Here is a 27,984-nt window from a genome sequence, read left to right as displayed (position 1 = left end):
GGTGATATATAATCATACAGTACCCTTAGGAAACCGTTAAACTTTATTGGAATGAAATGCAATCCCAAAAATTTTAAAAACTAGAAAATATAACAGTTACATCTTCATTGCAAAATTTGTAAATAAACATTGTGATACATGCCCACAGCTATATATAAACCCCGTCTTCCTTCGTGTATGAATTACAGTGAAAATATTATAAAAATTTAAGCTTGCATGTGTGTGATTGTACCAACGGCATCTCCAATCCTCTTCGAAAACTCCTTACAAGTTGGCTGAGCGACGCAATTTGAGGCCTTCGGACAGTTGACGTCCAAAGTCGACATCGACCTGCGCGAAGTTCTTAACAGTGCGCTCCTGGATGAACTGTGATGCATTGCTCAGATGGTTGGCAATGTTGGAAATCATACGTTGACGGGCAGGCTCATCTAGAATGCGACGATAGAAGATAGCGGGTTGAGTGAAATTGTCCTCATCTCCGGTTTCGAAACGGTTGACATCGCCATCCACATGAAATTTCGAATTTTGCAGCTTACGGGCGAATTCGCACGGTTCCGGACCACCGAAAGAGTTCGGATAGTAATTGGGAGCTCCACCCTGGTTGTCAGTGGAATTCATCGGACCATCACGTTGGTAGTTCTTGACGGCAACACGATATGGACAGTTCACTGGAAGCTGGAGATAGTTAGCTCCCAGACGATGACGATGAGTATCGGCATATGAAAATAGACGCCCTTGAAGCATCTTGTCCGGAGATGCTTGAATGCCAGGAACCAGATGCGAAGGAGCAAAAGCAATTTGCTCAATCTCCGCGAAATAGTTGCTCGGGTTGCGATCCAACACCAGACGACCCACCGGAATCAGAGGGAAATCACCTTGTGGCCAAACCTTGGTAACATCAAATGGATTGAAGCTGACTTTCTCAGCCTCTTCGAAGGTCATCACTTGGATCTTCATTGACCAGCTCGGGTAGTCCTTCTTGGCGATCGCGTTGTACAGATCACGGATGCTATAATCTGGGTCCGAACCAGCGAGCTCATTCGCACGATCAACGTCCAAATTCTTGATACCTTGGTTGCTCTTCATGTGGAACTTGCAGTAAACCGGTTTACCGTCGGCGTTGATGAGCTTGAAGGTGTGCGAACCGTAACCATTCATGAAGCGATATCCATCGGGGATACCACGATCGGCAAACAAAAACATGACCTGATGAGTGGTCTCCGGACGCAGTGAAATAAAGTCCCAGAACATGTCCGGATCCTTCAGGTGAGTGGTCGGATTTCGCTTCTGTGTATGGATGAAGCTTGGGAACAGAATCGGATCACGAATGAAGAAAATCGGCGTGTTGTTGCCGACCAAGTCCCACACACCATCGTCGGTGTAGAACTTCACCGCGAACCCACGCGGGTCGCGAGCCGTATCGGCCGATCCGCTTTCGCCGCCTACCGTCGAGAACCGGATAGCCATGGGCGTTTTTTTGCCAACCTTTTCGAACATTTTAGCCGCACAGTACTTTGTGATGTCGTGGGTTACCTCGAAATGACCGAACGCGCCGGCACCCTTCGCATGCACCACACGTTCCGGGATGCGCTCGCGATCGAAATGGGACAACTCATCCAGGAAGTGAACATCCTGCAGCACTATCGGTCCCCGCTCACCTGCGGTTTGGGTGGCGGTTTTGGTGCCCAGTGCGGCGCCATTTCCCGTGGTAGCAACTGATTTTTCCTGGAAAATAAGAGGATAAAGAGATTTTAGTATCTGATGGACTGCGAGGAATCCGAAAGATATTGTTGATAAACGGAAAAGATAATTTTTCAGCACTATCTCCAAATTTAGTTCGAAATAATTGAACAAAAAATATTAAAGATTATAAATATAGTAACTTGTAGTTTATTCTTCTTCTTCTTTTTGGCTTTAAGAGGGTTTAAACTTTTCAGTTCATTCGCCTCTAGAGTTTGTAGTTTATTGTTCAAATGGAAAAGACACCGACTAAAAAATACTGTGGCAAATGAGCCTTTAAAAAAATCATTGAAGAATTGTAAATGAAATTTCATTAAACAAAACGATTTCTGAATTGGCAATCTTCGCTTGTTTCCTATGAATCAAAATAGACAAACATTGTGCCGGCGTAAACAACAAAATGTTGAGAGAAAAAACAACAAAACCTGTGATGCTTCTCGCCCCTCGTAGATGTGTATCGAGAGGTACGGCTATAATCAGGGTGAGTGCCTGTTAGTAAGAGTGACTGTATATAAAAGCGCAACCGGTTTAGAGGAAAATGAATGGGAAAAGTATTCTCAGAATCTCGTCACGCTTGTTCGAATGCAACTACTTTTTTTGCGGCTAGTTACCGCCACCGCCGTCAATACAGGTTTGGTTGTTGACTGGATTTTAACCGTGGGCTGTAGGGTTTTATAAGACGGAAAACTAATTTGTTTAGTAGAAATAATGAATGCATCTTTAAAAAAATTGGCAAACCCAACTAGAGCAGAATATGTGTCAGTCTTTAACCTTACATACCTGTTTTGTTATTTCAGTGTTTTTTTTTCCAAATTAAGGAATAAAAGTCTGTGTAGAAGCTCCCATAAAAAAACTAAAATTCTCCAACGCTGCTGTCCTAACTGTTAAATATTACGTTGCAGCATGGTTAGTCTCCAACACTTTGGATGTCTTCATTTGTTGGAACAGAAGAGAGACATGTAGAAATTATCGAGGGATCACATCGTTCAACGACTTTTCCAAAATACTTGAGATCATAATTTACTACCCACTATTATGCAAAACTAACGCACTAACTATAATAACTGAAAAATTATATTTTTACTGAGCAACATGATGGAAACGAGGTCAGTGGACGTTGTGTTCAAAGACCTCGAGGCAGGAGAAAGGATTCATTAAACTATATTGCTTGAAATACTTGAGGAGCTAGATTGATCTTCAAAACTTTTAGAGGCGATGAATTGAAAAGTTTAAAGCCTCTTAAAAACTAAAAGTGAAACTGAAACCGAATGCGCAAATCTTCCTTCGCTTGAACGCAATTATGAAAGCAAACATTCATTCATGACCATTAGGGGGCAATGGATGTATGGGAAAAATTTCATCATCGAATTTCAAAAACCGACCATGTACATTTTGTTTATTGGCCCAACAAAAATGACCTGTGCAAAGTTTCAGCTCGATCGGACATGATTTAGGGGTGCCTCAAAGCACTCAAAGATTTCATTTTTTGGCCACTTAGGCCAAGTCCCAAAAAGTCGATTTTCGGCAATTTTTTTTGTGATAACACCAGATCTCGACGTTTTATGCCTTTTTAAGTCATTTGGCATCGAAAATAAATTTCGATTTACCAAATTTCCTTTACTCCCCCCTTGAAAGATTTTCGAGGATCAAAAAATCAAAACTTTGAGCGCTTTGAGGCACTTCTAAATCATGTCCGATGGTGCTGAAACTTTGCACAGATAATTTTTTTGGGCCAATAAACAAAATGTACGTGGTCGGTTTTTGAAATTTGGCAAGACCATTTTCACTGCCACTCTAATGACCATACCATGCGAAAGCAAAACAGAAACTGATACTCTTGGATACCATTGCATCCAATGTTGCCACATTGAAATCTGTATTTCCGAGCTAAAAAATCTTTTTTATTTATAGAGAAATAGAAAATTTGCATTGGAATCTGTATTGCGGACTATGCACCTGATAAGACTTTTGCGTTAGATTTAAGTACGAAGTAATAATTGCACACTTGTAGTAAAGTGTATATATTCTGCTTATCTATATATTTAATCTCATGATCACTGGAATAGATTGCCAGTAGTTTTCTGAATAAGGCGTCGTGCACAAATTACGCAACGCGAGAAGGGGGAGGAGGGGGGTCGAGGTTGCGTTACCTACTGTGTATTAGAGATAGGAAATTGCGTTACGTAGAGGCGTGGGGAGGTGGATGGTGTCCAGAATCCAGATTTTTAGGGTTACGTAATTTGTGCACTCGTGGCCGAGTGGTTAGCGTCTCACATTATCATGCCGGGTGTTCGGGTTCGATTCCCGTTCTGGTTGGGGGATTTTTCGTCAGAGAAATTTCCTTCGACTTGCACTGTGGTCACGCGTATTCTAGAGCTTGCCCCTCGAAATACATTCAAGGCATGTTATTTGGCTTAAGAACTCTCAACTAAGTATTAATAAATGACGCTAGTTAATGCATACGTTGAGACGGCAAAAGTTCCACAGGGAACGTTAACGCCTTTCAAGAATTTGTGCACAACGCCTAAGATTATTTTCAGGCCTATGCAAAAAAATTACTGTGCAATTCTTTCTCCACAGAGGTCTAATTTGATCAAAAATTTGTAATATCTTAGATTGAGAGTTTAAGTTACATAGAGGTTTATGCCAATTAACAAATAAAAAACATTAAAAATGTATCTTTAGGGAAAACCGACGGAAAGAGGTAATTTCATTTAACAGTTCATAAGGTTGACGTCTAGATGGCGCCTCTTGGAAAAATCTTCTTGACTATCACAAAGCACAATATTCCAATGGATACGTGTCAAAATTTAACATCAATCGGTCGATTGGTTCGTAAGTTACAGCATTGAGAGTGAAGCAACTTTTGTTATTCAGCAATTCCAAATGAAATCGACAAATGACAAAACATGAGTATTTTTGATTCGAATGAATGTTTTTATTCCGTTTGGGTTGAAGGAAATATGAGTTTTCCACAGCAATTGGGATTTTTTTTACTCAAGCGTAACTTTTGAAAAGGGCGTATCGTTTTAGTAGAAGAAATCTTTGATAATTTATATCTCAAAAACTACGAGTCGTACCGAAATAATGTCTTATAAAGAGTTATAGAGTATTGATGTCTGAACATGAAAAAAATATACACTGAGAAAAAAAATTAGTACTCTTTTTTTATTTACAAAAAAAAACATTAATTTGCAATATCCAAAATACGTATTTTTTATTTTTTTTAAATTTTTTCATATAAAATAGAAGTCATGTAGAAAATTTAAAAATCGGGTCCAAGATGGTAAAACTATTTTTGACGAACTTTGTTGAACATCGAATTTTTATGAATTTTCGAAACTTCGAATTTTTGTAAGTTAACAATTATTTTTAGCCACAAATTATGACTCCTGATGTGATTTAAAACAAAAAAGCTCATTATAAATCTAAATGCAGCCATTCTCGAGATATTTTGAGACATATTTTTAATTTATTGTCTTTTTTATAATAAATATTCCGTTTTAATATGTTTGTCGTGTTATACCGTCATGTTCATGAAATTTTATGAATTTGCTTATAATTTCCAACAACTTTTCCAAATACATCATCATGGTAAAAATATATGTTTAGGAGTTACGTTGAAAATCATTTGAACACATGTGGGTTAATAAAAAACGTAGCGATATTAAAAAATGTTTTTTTAAATCTTAATACAAACTTTTAACGTTATACATGTTGCGCCAACAGAACACAACATTTATAGAAGGAAAAAAAAATAATTCTCTACAATTCGGTCAAACAATTCCTATATTTATCGGAGTTTAAGAGATACTAATAATAATACTAGAATTTTTAGCATTTATTTTTTATCAACATTTATTTTTATCAACTAACAATTTTGTTGTTGGGGGTCTTCGTAGCCACTTGGTTACGCGTTCGCTTACCAAGCGATCGATCGTGAGTTCAAACTCAGGGCCCTCAATTGACCATCTTTGTGTTGTTATAGAATAATTACGTCCACGCAACCATCATCAGCGATGGAAATCGATCCACGGTGGAACAAAGATCGATTCATCCATACAACTGCTCTGCTCTGCAAGAAATATCGGGCTGCTTTTCTATAAATAACTCAACAATGATCAATATCAACTGTCTCCGCTGTCCGGTCTGCTGAACAATGGAAGAACAGAAAGAATACCCTTACGCCTAAATGGCTACTACTGTGTAATTTACCATAATGTAATGGAAGAGAAAACTTAACGCCTAAATGGCTACTTCTAACTACTGTGTAATTCACAATTTATAGAAACTTAAACATATGTACATGTACACGATTAAACCCGGCTCTGTTACAGCTAAATGCTAATGAGCCTAATAAATAAATGGGATAAAAAAAACAATTTTGTTGTATATAATTTAATTTTTTCATTATTTTCTTATATTTATATGCACATTATGATAACTTGCTGCATTGTCGTTAGAGTACAACTTTGCTGCTACTTCATTCTCGGATACAGGTACAAAAGAATGATACTTTTGGGTACCTGGAATTTGTTTGGTGTTGTCATACATGCTACTCAACTCTTCCACACCCTGATTATATTCTTCTTGTGACATATATGAAAATGACAATTTTGTAAGATAGTCTTCTTTTCGCTTGCTAGCCCAGTCAAATAACGTTTTTTCACTCGTAATCGGATGTTCATGCTGCCTAGCCAAACTAGCTTTTGTTGCCATCCGTTTTAATGTACCACCAATTGCATCACAAGGTCCTTTGCCGTGTGATGTTGCAAAAAAATGCCATTCAGCGTCAATGTCGTATTTCGATTTAAACTGACATAAACTCGCAAAATTTTTCCAATTTTTATACTGGGATGCAGCACCATCCGACATGAATTTTATTCTTTTTACATGCATTTGTTGTTTCAAAAATGTTACCAATTTAGAAATAAATACTTGCACAGCTATTATGTCATGACTTAAAACTTAAGATATAACTACAAAGCTTAAATTTCCCAGAGAACATTTTTCATCTCAATAATAAATAACGAATGGATGGATTGTTGCTTGATCATTGTTCCAGTGATGACTTTGAACTTCATCTTGAAGCACAAATGAATAATTTTCGGAAAAATTGCAAATCACAACAACCTCATTTTGACGTAGGACTACGTCTAACCGGAAGATATAGGGGGTGAAATGGAAATCTAGGCACTGAACAAGTAGGAAAAAATGCAAGATTTGGAACGCTTATAACTCGAGCATTTCTTAATAGATCGCAAAGGTTTTTGCATCAATTGTTAGGAAATGTATCTACGCATCTATCATAACGAATAACATTTCATTTTTCTTGAGATAAATAATTGAATAATTGTGAAATAACAAGCATTGTCAAAATGCACTATGTGCCCATTTTTGATTGGTCCATTTTGTGCTCCTCAAATCGTACCGACCAAAACGGGCAACCAGAGCAGCAGCGAAATAGAATGAAGCACGATTGGAAAGGAAAAAGAAAAAAATGAACGAAACATTGGTCGCAGTCTCACACATGCGTAATTCTCGAGCCAGCCAGTCAGCTTAAAAATCCCCGCTCCGCTGCCGTAACGATCATTCTCATTCAAACCGTACACCACATCGGTTCGCATCACAACACATCAACAAACCAACCCAAGCAGCCATGTCTGGACATGGCAACGGAGGAAAAGTGAAGGGAAAGGCAAAATTCCGCTCGAACCGTGTTGATCTGGAGTTCCCCGCAAGGGTAGCTAGGCCGAGCGCGTTAGTACCAGTGCACCAGTACACCTAGCCGGCGTTATATAGTTTCGGCTGCCGAAGTGATCGCGTTAGCTGGCAAAGCTGCTCGCGACGATAAGAAAACCCGCATTCGGAACAGAACACATTCGGTTCGGTAGACATCAAGACAACAGGCAGTTGCAGCGAGTGGCGAGTGGCAAACGCAATCGCAAAACGGCATCAGGTAGCAGAAGAAAAAAGTTTGTTCTTTATACAAACTGCTTTGGTGGCAAATCCAGAACAAGGCGGCATCGAGGGCGTTCGAAATGGTTTTTTTCAAAACCACGAGTACTAAGTTTTCTATATTGGAACCATTCCATAAAACAAGGCGGTTTTCAGGGCCATTAAACCTTCCAAAAAAGAGTTTAGGAAATACAGTTCAAAGTTTTCTAAAACATTATCCAAAATAATAATAAAACACAAATTGATTTATTCATCATTTGTTTGCCAGGATCTGATGAGTATGTGACTTTGGCAGTTGTTCTGAGCTTATTGATAGTTGGGGACTTTCCTGATTATTCAATTTTCACCAATTCTTAAATTGTTTCCAGATTGAAAGTACAGTAATTTACAATTAGTTCGACATTTAGCTAATTGGACGGACATGTAATGCGACTTATTTAGTTGGACATTTTTGTAAACATAGAGATCCAAATTATGACCTCACATTGAAAGTCGACACTGTACCACTGTCATCGCAAATGTTCAATTACAGGTTAAAATCGCTTCCAATGCGACACTGAGTGGCGCTTCGGCACGTCGCATTGAATGTAATTTACTGTACAACATGTCACAAAGCTGGATGGGAAGAAATTTTCTAACTGTGAAAGCTGTGGCGAGTGGCAAACGCAATCGCTAAACAGAAAGGTTTAGCAAAACAAGATGGGAATATCGAGTGATAACAAAAACACAATACCAAAGGTTCTTTTCAGAACCATCAACATATTCATAAAGAGTAAACAGTAAACTAATCCATTTTTCAGGTAGATAGGTAGGTATTCACGTAGGAGAAGAAAATAAAACAATATATTTAAAATATATATTTAACAAAAGCTGTCCCCTTTGTATAGTCCTACGTCACTCCGGTTATGTCCCCGACATTACCCACCCGTCTTTTCTTTTTAAGCTTTTATATTGTTAAGAAATGTGGACTGTTGTGTTTTAATGTAATCATGAGTAAGTAATTTTTCTATTTTTTCGCAAAAATAAGATACAAATTCTTCCACCGGTTTTACAAGAGTTTCTATGTCGCATCGATCAGTAGAAATCCATTGCGCATAAGTGATTTCAATTAAATTGCGTTCCTGAAGCTCATCTAGAAACCAGTTTCCAAACTCGTCCATTGTTGGGCATTTTTTACATTCACGAAGGTAACAGTATTTTGATCTATTTGATATGTTACATAGTATTTTTTCCATATATTCTTTGCATTCAATGTTAAAAAAATATTTTTTGAGACTATGAAGCATAAGATTTACATTTTCATGAAAAACACAAACGTTATGATTTCCTGAACTACTCAGCAATTTGCAATAATTCGGACCATTGATGCAAAAGAGCTAAATCCAATTTTACAATTTGGATTAAGTTCCTTAAATCTGTTGAAAGTTTCCTGTAATGATGTTATTAATAACCTTTTTTGGATGTGTTGACGCTTCCCATCTTTGGCTACAGAAACATAGTCTCTTTCTCCAGGTAATGATCGACTGATATCGTCGTCTTTATAAAAATCCGAAACATGATATTTAACATATTCACTTAAACTTGGTCCATATTTGCTATGTGGTGTCGACAATACACCTTTTTCATTTGTCAGTTTTTTTGGCTTGAATTGCCATATATTTATTAACGCCAAATTCTTCTTCCATTTTTTGCACGGACCAAGAATTAGGCAAAACTGTTAAAATTCTAACTTTTTCTGATCTTGAAAAATATATTTTAAATTTCTTCCTCATTCGACTCAAATTTCTGCCCGGCGAGTGACTTTTTCAAGTTTGGAAACTAAAAAAAGTCGCGCGGGGCCAAATCTTAAGAATATGGTGGATGGGGCAGCAGTTCGTAGTGCGATTCGACCAATTTGGCCGTGGCGACGGCGGAATTTCCATTTTTTTTTTCATTTTTCTAAAATTTGCGAACACGCCCGCTTCCTCATACGGTAAAACAAAACTACGAGTCCGATTCGGCTGAAATTTTGACAGTAGCCGTTTATGAGAATGTACTACACGATAAGTAATCTCTCTTGCGATACTGACACCATCGGGCGACGAGTCTAAGTACTTATCGGATCGCCCTCGTATTTCCGAACGAGATCGGATTGTTCTCCCAATTGGTGGTCGATCGTTCTACGCGAAAAATGTTAAACATTATATGACAGTTCAAAACTTTGCCGGTAGCATGCGACTTTGGAATATTGTACCCAAGAAAATTTCGCACGCTACGATATTATATTTTTGGACTAAATACGTGACTTCGGAATATCGCTTGACTCTGTTTTGTTGTTTAAGCCACGACTAGGATTCATCTTTAAAGTTTCCAATGATTTTTAGAGATCCTATTTATTTGAATGCATGATTATGCACGCTTGTTCGATCGGGTTTTTTCTGTTATGCCTTACCGCATCTTCCATGGAATGATTCAGTGATTCATCATGACCATGTGGTCCCACGATGTACGCGTTACTAGTTCTTGAAACGCTGATTTGCAATTTGTTCGCCATAACGTAGTCAGAAAGGACGAAACCAGTAAAGTGACTCGAAACGAATCGGACGTCGTAATTTTTTTGATTTCCTCAATGGGAGACTTTTCCAATTTGTCCAAAATTTTAGCATTCCTTGAGGGTTGTTTCTTGAACATTCCAGTTCTTTTGCTTACTGCAGTTTTGCGGTTCAGACCCGCTTCGGATATAACCCTCACAATTGCTACATCATGGGAAGGTATGTAGGCACGATACTCTGACGTAGATTGTTCTTCGATAATAACTTGGTTTGTGTGCTTCTAGTCAGCCACGACAACTCGCAGGTTGTTTGATCTTACTTTGAATGTTCCAGATACGGAATATATACTCCAAAGTACTCCTGATTTTGAGATGCTTTGAGGGCGCCCTGATTTATTTTTCATATTCTAGCATTCGTCCTGATTTTTAGAGGAAATTCAGTCTTGTTGACGAATCATAACCAGGGCCAATGGAAAAAGTTATATATTTCATGAAACTAACCATAAAAGAATTGAAAAATTTCAAGCAAATTTCTACACGAAAACCCCGCGTTCTGGTTGGCCAATTGGCACAAGGCATCTGTGCTCTCCCAGTTGCTCATTCAAAACGAATATAGGACTGTGCAATGAATTAGACGAGTTTGAGTTATTGCTTCGGTTAATCCCACGTTTTGGTTGGACAAGTTTGCTTTCCCCGAGTTCTTATCTCATTCCCATTCGGCATCTTTTATCGTGCACCATCTAATGATTAAACACTTAACGTGATCCTACGTAATATGCTGTCGTTTCTCGGACACAACCCTCCTGTAACTTTTTTTAACTAAAATTTTTAAATGTCTAAATGGAAGTATCATTTTACCGACGAATTGTGCCGAAAGTCCTATTGTCTCACAGAAAGACCTAATGGTTATGAGACCCCAAGTGTTGCATATGTGATTCATTGTATTGGTGGTCAATAGCGATATGTGCATTTTGTCATTTTGTTGAAACAGAAGTTTTGAATCCACAATGAGCCATTACAGATAAATATAATTTGGAAAGGCATATCCAAACACCGAAACAGTGCAAGAATATTCAATTAGAATCCACTTCTAAATTCATGCGGAATTATGTGGTGTAAAAATTACATCGCTCAGAAGATTTGGACTGCAAAAGGAATTCTTGCGTTTTATCTATATATACAGCCATTCCATGCCACCTATATAGTGGTTCTCAGATTTTCGTCATTGCGACATATATTGCATCTTTTCGCCGAAATTCGGGCGTTAGCTCATAATGTGAGTTCATGCGTAAAATGAATTATTCTCCATTTACCGATAATAGGCATTAATGTTATATTATATTGTATGTTGTCCAATCAATTTGTGATCAATTCATGTTTTTATCGTGTAGGTCTCACTACTAACAATTTGTGTAATTGTGGTCCAGGATGTCATAATATCGAGTACGTTGTTTGGTTATATGAAAATGTAATAAATGAATTTAAATGGCTGCTGATTTAGAAAATCGAAAGGGTATACCCACGTAAATAAGATTATGATAGCATAAGTAGTCGCGATCTTATAGGACTATAAAGTTATTACAAACAATGTTCCGGAAAACGTGGTAACGAAGGAGATAATGCTATTTTTATCTATAATATATTTTTGTAGTCATAGATTGATTTGACTCAGGCTTATATTTATATAGATCTTAACTATTTAGACTTGTGTTTTAAAATGATACATGATGACTTTTTGTCTTCTTCTGCATGATTAAATAAACAGAAGAAAAGGGTAGTAATGGCTTTAATGGTATTTTTGTGTACATTTTTGGACAGAATGCGGTACCGAGTTCTATCACGTTATGTCATCTAACCCGTTCAAAGGATACAAGTACATAAAGGAAACGGTTTTTCCAGGGCAACCATTTGAGGTATCAAAAAAGAAAAAAAATACAGATTTTGAACAATGAAAAACTAAATTTAAATGCAATCACTACACACAATCACAGTCCTATGTCAAGATCCCGTCCGTGCCCCTAGGCTCAGACTCATCAACTTTTATTTTTTTCAATTCCATTTTAGGGTGGTCCGAAAAATCAATTTTCTCCACTTTTTCCCAAAAGGACCTCATTCCAAAATTCATAACTTTTGAACCATTGAACTGATTTAGATGATCGACATATCAAATTAAAGCCAATGAGCTATCCTTTAAAAATTTTGAGCTAACAAAATTTCAAAATTGAGTTAACAAAAAATGCGATACAAATGAAGAATAACTTCTACATAACTCGAAAACTAATCAATCAAATGGAGCCAAATTTGGCATGTGAAGGTTCTAGGGGGCACGGAACGTTTCTATGGTGAATAGACACTCATCTCCCTCTCTGAGCGGGGGCTGCCATACAAATGAGGCATACATTACTCTATAACTCAAGAACTAATCAATCAAATAGAGCCAAATTTGGCATGTGAAGGTTTTATGGGACAAGAAACGTTTCTATGATGAATAGACACTCCTCCCCTCTCTCTAAGGGGAGGCTGCCATACAAATGAAGCATAAATTTCTGCATAACTCAAGAACTAATCAAGCAAATCGAGCTAAATTTGGCATGTGGAGGTTTTAGGGGGCACAAAACGTGTCTATGGTTAATTGATATTCCTCCCCCTCTCTAGAGGGGGCTGCAATACAAATGAAACCCAAATTTGGCTTGTGGTGGTGCAATAAATGTTTCTATGGTGGTTACATACCCCTTCCCTAATCTTTAAGTGAAGGGCAGCCTTACAAATGAAAAAAAATCTGCATAACTCATGAACTAATCAATCAAACAGGAACGAATTTGGCATATGGAGAATTTAGGGGGCAATAATTGTTTATATAATTGGTTGATAATATGGTTTGACAATTCTTCCCTTCTCTTTAAAGGCAAGAGGGCTGCTATACAAATGAAACACGAACTTCTACATAACTCGAGAACTAATCAAGCAAATTGAGCCGAATTTGGGATGTGAGGGTTTTTGAATACGAGAAATGTTTCTATGGTGGTATAACACCTCTCCCTCCTCTGAAATGGAGAGAGGGTCCCGTAAAAATAATACATATATTTCAATCAAAGATATTCCAACCAAACATGACAATTGAAAATTTTCGGAAAACTCTAAAGGAAAATTCGAAAATTCGGAAAATTTAATTCGCATATGTTCTACAATTACATAGTGACAAGCGTTGTTAGTCCATTTGATGTTTGCGCTAACGAAATTGATTTTTGTTCGAAGGTGGAAGTAAATTTTAATGTGATAAAACGCACTTCTATATCTTCTTCTATCTATATAAATAACAATGGATCGCCGAGTTTTGTTGATAAGAGCAAAACCTGAGAAAGGAATTGTCCGATTTAGGACTGTTTTTATTCTATCATATTTTCTGTATCAAACATTTATTCCATGCAACAAAGAAAGGGTAGATTAGAAGATCAATCAATGAACAGTTCTGCGATTGGACCCATGAAAGTGCGCTTAGTAAGAGAACGAGAATGTGATAACGAAAAATAAATTTTGGGCGGGACGAAGTTTGTCGGATCAGCTAGTACATCATAAAAGCTTCGAATTCATGGATTGCCTCCGGCACTATTGCGCATGATGTTTGATGACTTGGAAACCGCCCAAAAATCTCCTGTTCTCGTACAGAACACAAGTCATCACCACCGGGATATTTTCACCGCATGGATCGTCCGAGAAATACGTTAGAGAATAGATTTAAGTATTTTGGTCTCTCGAAGTGCAAATAACATTTATTTACGAATTTACGAATAGAACGAATAGAAGATCAATTGCCTTCTTGAGTTGTTGCATGTGTATTTAATTCGTATTGCGATCGGATGTGAAGGCAAAAAAGCAATCAAACGGAGACCACTTTTCGAGATTTTCAACGAACCAACACAAATGCCTTTTATCTTGCTGCTGTCTTGCCATTCGACTCCAAACTGAATTTCGGGTGACAAACTGTGCATATAAATTGAAACCGGCTTTTGCTGGGAAAAATATAACAATGATCGGATCGTGGTAAACTGAAAGAGCGGTGCGAATACTTTCGTTTGCTGCATCAACGCATACACAAACACTCGATAAGCTCTGACAAAAATATCAGAACAAGCTACAACTATTTTTTTTTTCCAAAATATATATTTTTATCAAGGCTCATATGGCGTTAGCCTCACGGGGCCGGGAGTTCAATACTTTGACAATTTTTCTTATTATCTATGTGCTACAACTATTGTGCGTTGAGAGCTTTTCTTTGACTTTCCGCTAACATTTGGATCGATGCAATCGATACCGCCGCCAGTTGTAGAACCTTGAAAAAAGAACACTCCACTGAATAAATCATTTGCGGACTGCGGTAAAACACTGTCTAATTTTCTCTGGCGGTGTAAAATAGAAAACGTTTACCAGAAACCTAGTTAATAATGCAAAGAATTCTGCACCTCTGTTCGCTTGTGGTCAGAAAAAGAAAATCGTTCCGCCATGATTTACCAGCTCTTATTCTACTTATTAATTCCTACTACAACGGCGTACAAAGTTGGTAACTTACGAGACTGTATAGTTGGGTAAACCTGGTAAACATGCTCAAGATGCCGTTGGTAGTTGGAATGTTTTTGTTGGTCAGTCATACGAATCTGGCTGCACATAATGATGCTCCGGGAAACTCAGATAAGGAATAATTGATTTCTTCATTCTCAGAGTGATTATAAAAAGTATCGGTGTTTTGTTTATTTGTGTTATACATTTTTTCCATATACATTTTATTCAACTTCGACCACTTGCAGACCGGACCCGGCTCAGCCAGGCTGGACTCATGAATTATTTATTGCGAAGTATCGAACCTTTCGCACACATTTTTGAAACCGGTGTGTGTCTGACGCAAATATAGCGATTCCCCGGCCGTTGTTTTCATTATTCTTGGCTCCCTGGTGCATGATTCAGTGGAACGCATACCGATACCCCGAACATTGAGTTAGTATTGAACCTATTCTAAAAATTGCAAGCTCACGATGGTTCTGGAATACCACGCGAATACTGATGTGTTGTTTGCTCTATCATCGAGAAATGTGCGTCTAACCGATTTGCGATAGGAATGCAAACCACGATAAGAATGACTGAATCAACAGTTGGCAACAAGCGAATGTAGTACCCTTTTTTAGAGTACCATAAAACGTCCGTATCATCGCGAGGATCTTGGAGCAAACGGGAGATAAACTAAAGATAACTACGAGTTGTTTTGGATGTATTTTTCCCCCGAAAGAGCTTTCCCGATTCTTGCACCTATTCGACGTGCAAAAACTGTTGTTATCAGCGTGACCAATGGAGCTTATGGTTTTCGGACGATGTTCAACAAAACTTGCTCTGATTTACCGCGAAATCATTTTGCTTTCCCTTTTGTATCTGTGTGCGCAAAGTTTGTTTTTCTGTACCTTACAACCAGACTGGTACCAAAGGTATATACACTCCGTAAACGGTCGACCTACGTAGGTAGCTTGAGAGTGCGCGCAAGTTTTCATAACCCGTTATTCGCAGCCGGCTGTCCTGAGGAAGTATTCTCCCCGATTCAGTATGCACTTCTCATTCATCCGATATATCTATTTTGGATTCCGTGGCTAACTTCGCCGTGAGTTCAACGGTTGAGGTGCCAAATGTTACCACAGCCAGTCTGCAATTGCAGCTCTGATAAAGCACCACATATGTTCACCCAGTTGGTTATCACCCCGATGATAACAGCTAGTATTACAGGAAAGTATTATGTTAGCACTTGCATGCAGAATGATGCCGTACACAAATTGCGTATCGCTCAATTGCCGGCTTATACGTTGATTAGATAATTATGTTTGCGACGAGAAGCCTTTTTTTAGAAATATAAACACGAAAACGGAACGAAAAAAGTATAATTGTCGCGTTAATTATTGTGAAATTTGAAATCTAAAGAAGCAAAACAAACCCACAAAAAAAAATTTGAGATGAAAACTTTCGTGTTGCGATTGGTTTATTTGAAATTGATCCGTTAAATAAATGAGCATGATTTTGCTGTATCATAGCCGTGTTAATTACGTAGTCTTGGACATTGTTGCAAGCTTGGAACATTAAACAGGATGGAATTTTCCGAATGGAAGAAAAAATATTTAGTCCATGCCCTATTAATCGAAACTAGGTGTGAAACCTACCGGCGTGAAAAACATGCATTTGATAATTGCCATTTTTAACATATAAATGACCACGATGCACAGCGTTTAGCGTTCTAACTTTAATTCGATTATTTTTGTCGTTACAACATAGCTGGGATGAGGAAGGGCATTGTCACGGTGATACATCATTTTTTCTCCATCTGCAAAGCATGTCTTTTGTCAAGCAATTTGTTTCATTCAGGCCAAGGTTTTTGATTTTGGTCACTTTCTGTTATCGTTTTACCAGATAGCTTTTGGTGTCCCAAAACAACGATGCCAAAACTTAATTCTCAGTTTACATTCTGTCGAATATATAACGGGACTGTTTTATTTTTTTTTTTAATGCTGTCTTTATTATCTGAATTAATATTATCACTTTCAAAATAGGCCCCTTCTGAAGCTATACACTTTTTCCAATGAACAATCCTATCATCGAAACACTTTTCCTACCCATGTTTAGGAATTGTCTTTAGTTCACGCAGCGAACCCGTCTTCAATGCTGTCAAAACGGGTCCCACGAAGCGGCAATTTGAATTTCGGAAATAGCAGAAAGTCACACACATGTCTCGTTGTCAGTAATTATGTTCAAGCGTGTCTTCAGCCAATTGCGATGAAATTTTTGAAGAAAATTGAACCTTTTGACACTAGTCGTGCTACGACTTTTCTCATGTCCAAAATATGACTAACGGTCTTGTGTGAGGTATTTTATTCATGGACTAGTTATCTTAAATTTGGAGACCTTACAGTCTAGGCCAGGGGTTCTCAAAGTGGTCGATATCGATCCCTTGGGGTCGATATTGGTTTTTTTTGGGTCGACATGAACGAAAATTGATTTTGGAGGTCGACGAGGTCTAACAGTTGATCCCCATTAATTAACACATGTTCTCGTTTGAAACCTTCAAGAAACAGTAGAAGTTGCGTTACGTGATCCAACTTGATTTCTAGTAGAAAATATTACTGTTGTACTTTTCAAAAACTCAACAAATAGATGAGCGCGCATGTTCATCTTATACGGGTGAACAATTTGGCATTTGCGTTCCGAAATTTGTTGGAACTTGAAGACACTCATTTACTAATTTAAATCAAGCTAGTTGAAACAGTTATTCAAAATTGCATCACTGATTTCACCGAAGGAATTGGGAGGCCAGACTGAGCTGGCTTTCTCAGAGCACCGATAAATATGCTGGTTTTTCTACAAAGTATGTAGTACATACATAAAATGTCTTGGATGATTGAAAGATTTCTTGAAGCATGCTGCGACTTAGAAGTACAAGAGCGACTGCTGTGATCACGAATGTTCTTGGAGATGGTCAACACGAGGAGCCCATTAGTCATTTGTGAAGCAATCCGTTCAGTTTATTTGTCGACAAGTCGACGGATCTGTCGAAGAAAGTCACTAACCTTAAGGTAGCCGAACACTCTTTGTCCGGAGGTCAAACAATTGACATTTTGACGTAGGACTTCTTCTTCTTCTTCAATGGCATTAACGTTCCTAGAGGAACTTCGCCGTCTCAACGTAGTATTACTTGCGTCATTTTTATTAGTACTTAGTTGAGATTTCTATGCCAAATCACACGCCTTGAATGCATTCTGAGTGGCAAGCTTTAGAACACGCGTGATCACAGTGCAAGTCGGAGGAAATTTCTTTGACGAAAAATTCCCCCGACCAGAACGGGAATCGAACCCGAACACCCGGCATGTTAGTTATGACGCTAACCACTCGGCCAAGGGAGGCCAAGGGAGCACGTAGGACTACGTCTTTCATTTCTATACTGGGGTGTAAAATCAAAGTTTCGAAAACGAAAGCGTTACGCCGGAGACCGAGATTTTGAGTGTTAATAGCTCCTAAACAACTGAACGAAATGGTATGATAAACACTTCATTCGAAAGATAAAATGTCTACGCGTTCTATACTTGTTACTTTCTGATCCAAAAACTTGTTTCAATAGTCTTAAATTTGCTTTCAAAACAGGCTATTGAAATCACCAATCGGTATATAAGCGAGCGCCGCTCGGAAATCCACTCAGTTCTAATTGAACAGCGATTGGAGCATGTTGTCGCTGTTGTGGTGAAGCTCTTCATTTATCATGAAAGCGCGGATGAATGGTGTCACCAAGAGCCTGTTTGTGCACCTTAGACCAGAAGAGAATCCATCAGCAGGAGAGTGATGCCACAAACGGTTCCCCGGGAAGATCTCGAAGCAGCCGCTACACACACACACACACACATACACGCGCGGAATTCTTTCCGTTTGGATGTCATTCAGCATCGAGAAAGATCCGGAAAATAATCTGCCAGTTCCTCTGGGAATTTAAAAATACATTCATGTGGAAGAGTTTATTTGAATGTTTTCTATCCATGTAACACTGTGACCAAATACATTTGGTTTTGTGATTTTTCAATCAATCGCAATTAACAGGATAGCTTCTGGAGATTATGCTTCTCCATCAGTAGGATATTTCCCTATCCAATATTGTATGCGCCCGCAATCGATTATTGCTCAGTCGCCGAAAGTTCCGAGCTCAGAGAGTTCATTCCCCTCTAGTTTGCCTTCCAAATTGCCATCGTAAACCACGCCTTCTCTCGATTCAATCACGCACAAAAAGCATACTTAAGCGATATTCTGGTGGTGAGACGCATTCATTTTTCGTGAGGACATCGACAAGACAACATCGTTGCTGAGGGTGCTGGACGGCGAAGGATCGAGATCTGCCCTGAAACGCAAGCAGTATGTTTGAAACTATGAGGGAGCACAGAGAAGCCGATCCTTCAGGAGAATAAAAGGTGACCATCGAAGCAGCCGCTACACATACACATACACGCACGGAATTATTTCCGTTTGGATGCCATTCAGCATCGAGAAAGATCCGGAAAATACATTCATGTCAAAGAGTTTATTTGAATGTTTTCTATCCATGTAACACTGTGACCAAATATGTTTCAATCAAGTGCTATTAACAGATGGTTATCGAGTAAGCATTAACCACTGGTGGGCTTCCAGTATCGAGGAAAATGTGGAAATATCTAATCGTTACTGAAAAAAAAACTGCCAGTTCCTCTGTGAATTTAAAATTACATTCATGTGAAAGAGTTTATTTTAATGTTTTCTATCCATGTAACACTGTGACCAAATACATTTGGTTTTGTGCTTTTTCAATCAATCGCAATTAACAGGATAACTTCTGAAGATTATTCTTCCCCATCAGTAGGATATATCCGTATCCAATATTGGATGCATAAAACCTTGTGCCTCCAACGTAACGCTCTCGTTTTCGAAGTTCTCCAAATATTCATTCATTCAGAATGAATTCAGATTCAACTTCAAACAAATGATCTCTAAATCAACTATAGTCCTACGTCACCCTTGCGGTTATACCATAGATATAACCCACTTCCTGTTTTTTGATAGATAAAGTTTGGTTTGAAATTTGTACAAACACTATTTTGTTTGCCACTCTTCAATTATCAACAGTGGAAAACAATGTCAAACATCGAACATGGTAAAAATTCGACAGAAATATTAGGGGTAACCTAATCCTGTACCGAATGGTTCGAAGAACAGAGCAACAAATATTTTAGGCAGCCAAAAACTGAATTGTCGTCGCTTGTCGTATTTTGTGTCGAATATATTTGATAAGTACACGTTGATTAATTTTTTTCTGTCAAAAAGAGTCAAATGTTTGGATTCGGACAAACAGTGTATGAGCACCCTTTGTAGCCAGAACTAGCTATTGGAAGAATGGTATACTGTTCGTGAATGATTGTTTTTATTACCTTATACAGGTTACCGAAACGGATTCTAGAACGTTGTATGACGAGATGGTTTCGTTGTTCAAGAGGGACAAAATTGCATATCAAATTTATTTGATTGGCTATGGGGTTGATGGAGCAACAACCATGACTTCACCAGGCAACTCATTTGGCGCTTTGTTTAAAAGAGATCGCTTCTCATTATGAAGTGTATTTGCTATAGTTCTGCCTTATGCTTTTCGTATGTGTGTAAGCATATCCAGATGAAATTGAGCGAACCAAAAGCTGTCTTAACTGCAGTTCCTTGTGGACTAGTAAATGTCCTTGACTAGTAAAGATTCAGGAAATTCTTGAATTAAAACCTGGTATAAATAATGTCGACAAAAATCCAGACAAATATTGACTTTTGATTCCAGATTTCTGTTCAATACACCTGGCAACCCTAGCTTAACCTTTCATAAGGCCGTAGAAATCTAAGATAAGATCAGACAATCGGGCGTCTTTTACGGACCAAATTTCTGTCAGTCGTTCTGATTTCTGATTGGCTGATTTCGATAAATTTTGTAAATAAAGTCGACTTTTTCAGTGTTGTCAATAAAAATACATAGCGTTGGATTTGTATTCAATTTAGAAACAGTGAATTTAATGAATATTACGATATTTGGTTTAAAGGAAATGTGAAGGAATTATATGCAAGTTTATGTATGTGTTTTTCCACAATGGAATAAAGTGAACGGCAAAACACTCATTTGTCAATTTAGCTTCGTTAGGTCCCTAATGCGATTTCACATTTCGGAATATAATTTCCATTGCTAAGAAGAAATGGAAAGTCTCATCATTCACTATGCAGATGGGAGAGTTGTTAGCTCTAGCTTGTAAATATGAAAAAGAGATGGTTGATACCATCCAGGTTGTGTTTTGCTGACTACCAATTGTTACACTGCTGATATGTTCCTTCCCGCTGACTTATTTTGATGATATAAAGAGCTATATAAAAAAACGAATTTTGTTCTGTTCTGTCGAGGAAAGTTTTCGCTTCATCGACGGTGTACTCATAGTCGAATTCAATATTCATGTCATGCACATTATCACTAAAATTAGATGAAGCTGAAATTCGATATGGTGTCGATGCTGCTTCACTGTTCATCAATTTCTGGGCTGAACATTCTTCTCGCCGCTTTGATAGCGAGTCCATCAATCCAACAAGATGTTCTTGTGTATCGGCTGTATACGAAGCATTCGGTACTACGGTCATGTGTTGTGAATTAGTCACAATTTTCAAGTTGTTCCTGAATAGCAATGGAGTTGAGCGCCGTTGTTTTGCACGTTTGTCCATAACAACTCGACCAGACAATCTAGGACGAGTTGTTATGTATATCATTATTATATTATAGATATGGGTATTTAACAGACTTATTTTAACATTTTAAAACATATTTTTGAGATATCGAGATATGCAAAATCATTAAATTCGCACCAACCAAATGTTACGATTCATAAAAACCGAAAAAATTCTAAATTTTATAATATTTGGCAACTCTGGCATCTTCATGTCATGCCTTCGTTTTTGGACGACGAAGAAGAGTAAGAAGCCAGTTGATTCATCTAGTCTTAGGTAGAAACTAAGCAAGGAATCGACGCAAACTTCAGAGAACATAATCCTTACATGAGGAAGAACACATAATCATTGATAAAAATAAACTATTGAAACAGTTGAAAAAAATGATGGTTGCCACTGCCCGTATTTTTTTTGTTGAAGAAACTGCATGAACTCACGTAGCAGATTCTGAATAGAACACTTACAGTGAAAAACTTATCAACTTGTTGCATGTTCAACGAATTTAAACAGAATTTTTTGGCGGCGCGAAATCGCGTTTTTTACATGAAAACGACACCCAAATCAATATCGTACAATTTTAGCAGCCCTAAAAAATTGGAGTGTTGCCAGAAACTTTTAGAAGTCTTTGGTGAAGAAAAATATTGAAAAAATATTCCAAGTGCGGCAAAAAAATATTTTCTGTTGGTGGCAATATGGTTGTTACGGCCTGATAACAGGTTAACCAACCGCAAAGTCTTTAAATTAGTAAGAATTTTGTATGAATACAACATAAACTACAAATAGATTTTTGTTTATAAAATTTGGCTATAGGGGTCTGAGGTATCACTTAATTCTGGGGAAGGGGTCTATTGCCCAAAATAGTTTGCGAACCCCTGCTCTAAACAGTTCACATTTGGTGATTTGATTTCCATTTATAGACTTATAGACGCAGGGCATTCCTTAGGAACAAATTAAACAGACTTTTCACAGTCCATCTCACTTCCACTGGAAACTGTCCGTTTTAACCCACCAGTACAATTTATCTCAAAAATTTAAATTTTCCACTCAAAAATGAATTTATTTTTCCGTACATACCTAATATCTCTTCTATGCTAACTCACAAACCGAAATATAACCATCAGCGCATTGAATTTGATATTAAACCACTCAAAATGCTTGATATCGCAGAAGCTGATATTACATCCACACGCGGAATCATGCATGATTTTCGGTTTTTGTTTCCTTTTCCCAATTTTGATTAGTATTCATAGCCATAGGGTGGCTTAAATATTATAGAACATGTAGAAGGTGTTCTCATTAACAGAAATCTAAAATTCAAAATGTAAGTATACAGATCAACCATTTGTCCATATTACCCTCACTGTCCATATTACCCGCGGTTCCCCTAAATCTCAATTCAAGTGCAATTAAAAAAATCAGGAAAAAATGGTTATTTCAGAAATATCAATCAAAAAGCCTGGATAATCCTGAAAAATAAGGAACATTGGCATTATTGATCTCCAATAAAAATTGGGTGAAAATTTGGAGAAAATAGAAAATATGTCACTAATAACAGGATTTCGGACAGTTTGTAGGCCACAAACGCTGTATTGGCTAAAACAGTGATTCTCCTCTAATTGGACAGTACCTGTAATGTAACCTTTGCGCGAGTTTCTACAACACGATATTTTTTGCTGTTAGTTTTGCTGAAGGTGATTTGTTCCAATTCACTAAAATAGTTCGAATGAGACGGATTTCATGCCAACTCAGATAGTAGTGAAACGTTGTGGGTGTAAAAACATGGGTCATTTAAGCAACTTTGCATACTTGAAATATTCGAAATACAATTAGACTACTTTTTGGAAAAAGCCAAATTCTTTTTCTTAATTATAACTCAAAAACTATGATACCTACAAAATTCATGCTAATGGATAAAATGTAGCAAATTGTTTAAATTAAAAAAAAAATTACCAAAAAAATTTTGCTTTCGGAAAAGTTATTTTAAAAATTATAATTCATATATATATATATATATATATATATATATATATATATATATATATATATATATATATATATATATATATATATATATATGAATAGCCCTTACAATTTCCAACAAGTCGTCCATACATCGGAAGATTGACACTTTTACAGGGAAAAAGTTTTTCGAACAATAACTTTTTCATGTTTTCTTTGAAAAAAAATACAACTTTTGCTAATTTTGTTTAAAGTCAAGATAGCGATATAGTGTATTCGACAAAGTTTTAGATCTTGTTAAAACTTTTGTCGAAGACATCAACTTTCTATCTTTTATAGTTTCTGAAATATATGTCATTTTTGTATGAAAAAAAAAATGTTTTGCTCGTAACATTTTTGTGTGTAAATTTTCACGTTTGACATGTTCTTGACATGTTTCTAAATAGAGAAAAGTTAGCAGAGCATTTAAAATGCGATAATTTATACAAAAAAAATGCTACGGATTGAACATGATTAACTTTTTTTCAAAGAAAAACATGAAAAAGTTGTTGTTCCAAAAACTTTTTCCATGTAAATGTGCCCATCGTCCGATGTATGGAAAACTTGGTGGAAATTTTAAAGGCTATATATATCTTTTTCTTTCAGAATTTTGAAAGCATATGTTTTCGAGAAAAATAAATTTTCATTTTCAAAATATTTTTTTTCAATGAAATTTTTTTGCTAATTTTTAATGAAAACAAAAATAATTTCCAACATTCCATTCTTTGACTAAAATTTTGTAGGTCTGATATATTTTTTAAAGTTTTTTTTCAACTTTTTGTCGAAAAATCTTACATTAAGATTTTTCGACAAAAAGTTGAAAAAAAACTATAACATCTACAAAAAAATAAACAAAATTTTAAAACAAAATAAACTTTAAACTTAATTAACTTTAAAATTTTAAATTTTAAACAAAATTAGGATTAGTTATACATTTTCAAAGAAAATATAAGAAAGTTGTTGTTAGAAAAACTTTTACCCTGTAAAAGTGCCCATCTTCCGATGTATTGTTGGAAATTTTAAGAGCTATTCATATATATATTTTTGGGAATTTAAAAAAATACGTTTTTGAGAAAAATGAATTTTAATTTTTAAAATATCTTTTCTTTCAACATTTTTTTTTTCTAAAAATTTTTGGCATTTTTTCGCAAAAAATTTAAACAATATCCTAAATTTTATTCTTTTCCATGAATTTTGTATGTATCATAGGTTTTAAGTTATAATTTTTTGTAAAAATTTAAGAAAAAAATTCGGCTTTTTCCAAAAAATTGTCTAATTCTTTTTCGAATATTTCAAGTATGCAAAGTTGCTTAAATGACCCATGTCTTTACACACACAACGTTTCACTGCTATCTGAGATGGTGCTGCCAACGGCCAGTTGAGTTGGCATGAAATTCGTCATGAATGTTTACCGGTAGCACATTTTCAAAAGAGTAGTGAATCAGAAATAATCTCAATGGGATGTAGAATCATAGTAAATAAATATCTTCAAAATGTTCCTCTTAATATTCTTCTTGCATGTATGCTTCATCGAAGTCTACGAAAGTTGAGTTCATTTCACTAGATTATGTATTTTGTATACTTTTCTAATGGTTATTTGTTAGATTTTCAACGATTTTCCCGTTTCCTAGTGTTTTCGTTCGTGTTGTATTTGTTGATATGTCCAATTACAGGTCACAATCGCCTCCAATACGACACTGGGTGATGCCTCGGGATGTCCAATTTGGGGCGAATCACTGCATTTAATATGGAATATGTAAGGGTAAGACGGGTTCAAATTGCAAACACCTGTACCATTTATTATGGTTCCGAAAAAGGGCGTATCATGAAAAAAAATTAGGAAACAAAACTCATCTGAAAAAAAAAATCGCTTCTGCCTATGAAAAATAACCTGAAGTTGTAAAAAACAATGCTTTATTATTTGAACAATATTCTTCACAAACCTCCATAATTGTTCTTATAACCTTGTGAGCATACATTGTTTTAATAACATTCAAAACATTGCAAAGTGTGTAAAATACATAATAATTCGACCTTACCAAGTTTATAAAATCCTCCGAGATATGACAAGAACATTGCTGACTGAGAGAACATGGTGCGATAAGCGTGCTATTTTCAAGTGCAACATGATGTTCATTGGGAACCGTATAAAATAGATGTTATTGTGTTCACGATTGATCGACTTTTGGAAGGCACAGTGTCGTGACCTAGGATAGTTTTGAGTTCATTCAACCCTTCTATTGGCAGGTCTTGTCTTAAACATTGTTGTTGATATAGCTAGCTTTGGAATCCGAAAATTTGAATACGATATAGTAGCATGTTAGACATGTCCATAACAATAAGCATAATAACTAGATCTTAGAAACATATTGATTAACTCATGCAAATGCTAAGGTTGGTATGAATATAAAAATCGATCGATCATTAGCAGCAGCTGGCGATGCATTTTCGAGCTCTTGCAGATATGACAAATGGATAATTATTAAAATGCGGTGGTTCCACTAGACTAGAATCAGGTATGACACGCTACACTGCTAGATTTTCTAGATATACACGATTATATCCTCACTCATGCTTGGTAAATGAACCGTGGATCGCAGTGAAATATATTAGAAAAAAACACGCAATGTTAATTGCAACTGAACTGCATTGTCTGTCCTACTGTCCATTTTCGTAGTGCGAACAGTTTCATTCCGTTTCATATCTTGATGGTGCGGAAACAACTGTTTGGAACTAGCTGTTGAGTAATTTTATATTCAGTGTATGATAAACGAGCTGGAAGTGCAGACTGTTTGTGAGAATGCACACGATCGATGTTATCATAGATATACTGAGTGGATCGATAATTCGATATATCTTCACCCTTTTTGATGGATGATCAGTAACCACATTAAATAATCAATACGAGTAAACAATTTCCTTGTTTCGTGAACAATGTTAATCTGTTTATAATTAACCTTGTAAGCTGCTATTAAGATGACCGAATGGAAAACAATGACATTAAAGACATTAATACGAAACTTAACTTTGTAGTCGATTGATTGCTGGACACCTTTATCAACGAGTTTCTTCCAGTTGAGCTTTGCACAATCAATTATTACGCCAGAGGTGAAAAACAACGAAATTAATGTCATCCTCAAAACTCGCAGTGAAAACAAACTTTCTATCACCAGGTCTGATAGCAGGTTTCTTATCTCACAGGTTGCAAATGTGACCTCCCCGATTTTTATTTAATATTTTTGCAACTCAACATTGTCCGGCTATGATAACATCGTTCAATCGCCCCCCGAAATAGAACATCTACTTTGTATTCTGCTTTGCCGGCTCATACCGGCATTTAAAACAAAAGGCGTTTTAAAGGTGAAAATTGGTTGGAGTTATTGCGAGACGATCGTAGATTATCCGTTGTCACTTTTGTTTTCTACTTTACTGACAAACGAAAGTTTGCTCAAAATAACAAAAACGTGTTTCAAACATTATGTGAATCATAAACTGCATATTGAGTATTTGAATTGTCGTTAAATAAGATGTTCACTAAACGCTGAGCAGCCCTGTTTTGCTGTTTATCTAACTACATTCGATTATAAGTATGATTACACTATTGCACTTTCGATTGTAAATCTTGTTATTTGAAATTTTCTTGCTATATAAATCACTTGTATTTCTAGAATGGCTTAGTACGAAATTACTCTGATCTCTCAATTGTCGAATAAATCTTTCGCCTTTTACTCAAGATTTCCGTGGAGAGGGATACTCTAATGAGTCTGAATAAATTTTTGTTCTCACTCGATCTTTAATTGAAAAAAACCATGATCTAATGAGCGTTAAATAGTTGTTTTGAAGTGTGGTACGTATCATTCAAACGATTCTGTTTTGATGATAGCAACAAGTATAAAAAAATAGGTTTTTAAAGGTTTATGTTAAAACATATTTTTAGGACGAGAGCAATATTAGCATCCAATCCAAGTAGTCATTCAAACTGATAACATAGAACATGATAACGCAGTAAAACTATCTCGAATGGTCCATAGTGCATTGCCTACCTTCAGGTTATCCTTGTAGATGTTCAATTGGTTCTCAGCCGGATTCCGAGACATTTTGTTTCGCTGCTTTATTGCGCAATTTAACTTCACAAAGTGGTTACTACTAGTCTGCCGATATTATATAAGCACCTGGTTGCACACACAAGGATAAATAGTAGTCTATTACCACAAGTCACTGGAGAAGCAAAAAATATTCAAATTGAATGGAAAAAGTTGAACAAATAAACCGGGAGGGACGGAGCACTGAAAAGCTTTGTTGTCGGTAAGAAAAACTTAACCTGACTGACAATAACCGTTTGCGTGCGGTTAGTTTTATTTGCTTCGAACCGGTTCAAGGAAAATAACAGAGCAGGGTTGTCAGGTTTATTATTTGCTTTTGGTTCTTTTCTGTGATGGAAATATTGTCAAAAAATTGAGGCTTTGTAAAAAAAGTAG

The 27,984-nt window shown here is 36.6% G+C and overlaps 1 protein-coding gene and 1 non-coding gene across 2 annotated transcripts; one reads left to right on the top strand and one right to left on the bottom strand.

The window, feature by feature from the left end:
• Positions 1-25: 25 nt before the first annotated feature.
• Positions 26-27,826, bottom strand: LOC129768781 (catalase). Its single transcript, XM_055770657.1, has 2 exons — positions 27,550-27,826; positions 26-1,725 (listed from the first exon to the last, which is right to left on the bottom strand). Exons 1-2 carry the CDS (start codon positions 27,601-27,603, stop codon positions 265-267), a joined length of 1,515 nt encoding a protein of 504 aa, XP_055626632.1. The 5' UTR covers positions 27,604-27,826; the 3' UTR covers positions 26-264.
• On the top strand, positions 27,192-27,308 carry LOC129772417 (U5 spliceosomal RNA). The gene has a single exon (XR_008742615.1). It is a non-coding gene; the product is annotated as a U5 spliceosomal RNA (small nuclear RNA).
• Positions 27,827-27,984: the final 158 nt, after the last annotated feature.

Source organism: Toxorhynchites rutilus, chromosome 2, assembly GCF_029784135.1.
Source record: "Toxorhynchites rutilus septentrionalis strain SRP chromosome 2, ASM2978413v1, whole genome shotgun sequence".
Taxonomy (NCBI): domain Eukaryota; kingdom Metazoa; phylum Arthropoda; class Insecta; order Diptera; family Culicidae; genus Toxorhynchites; species Toxorhynchites rutilus.
This window is presented reverse-complemented; position numbering and strand designations above follow the sequence as displayed.

What these genes read in the sequence shown, in the direction of transcription:
- LOC129768781 (XM_055770657.1), bottom strand. Translation starts at nt 27,603, where the DNA reads ATGTCTCGGAATCCGGCTGAGAACCAATTGAACATCTACAAGGATAAC. An exon ending in TCTACAAGGATAACCTGAAG is followed by an intron (nt 1,726 to 27,549) that starts GTAGGCAATGCA and finishes CTTATTTTCCAG; the next exon opens with GAAAAATCAGTTGCTACCAC.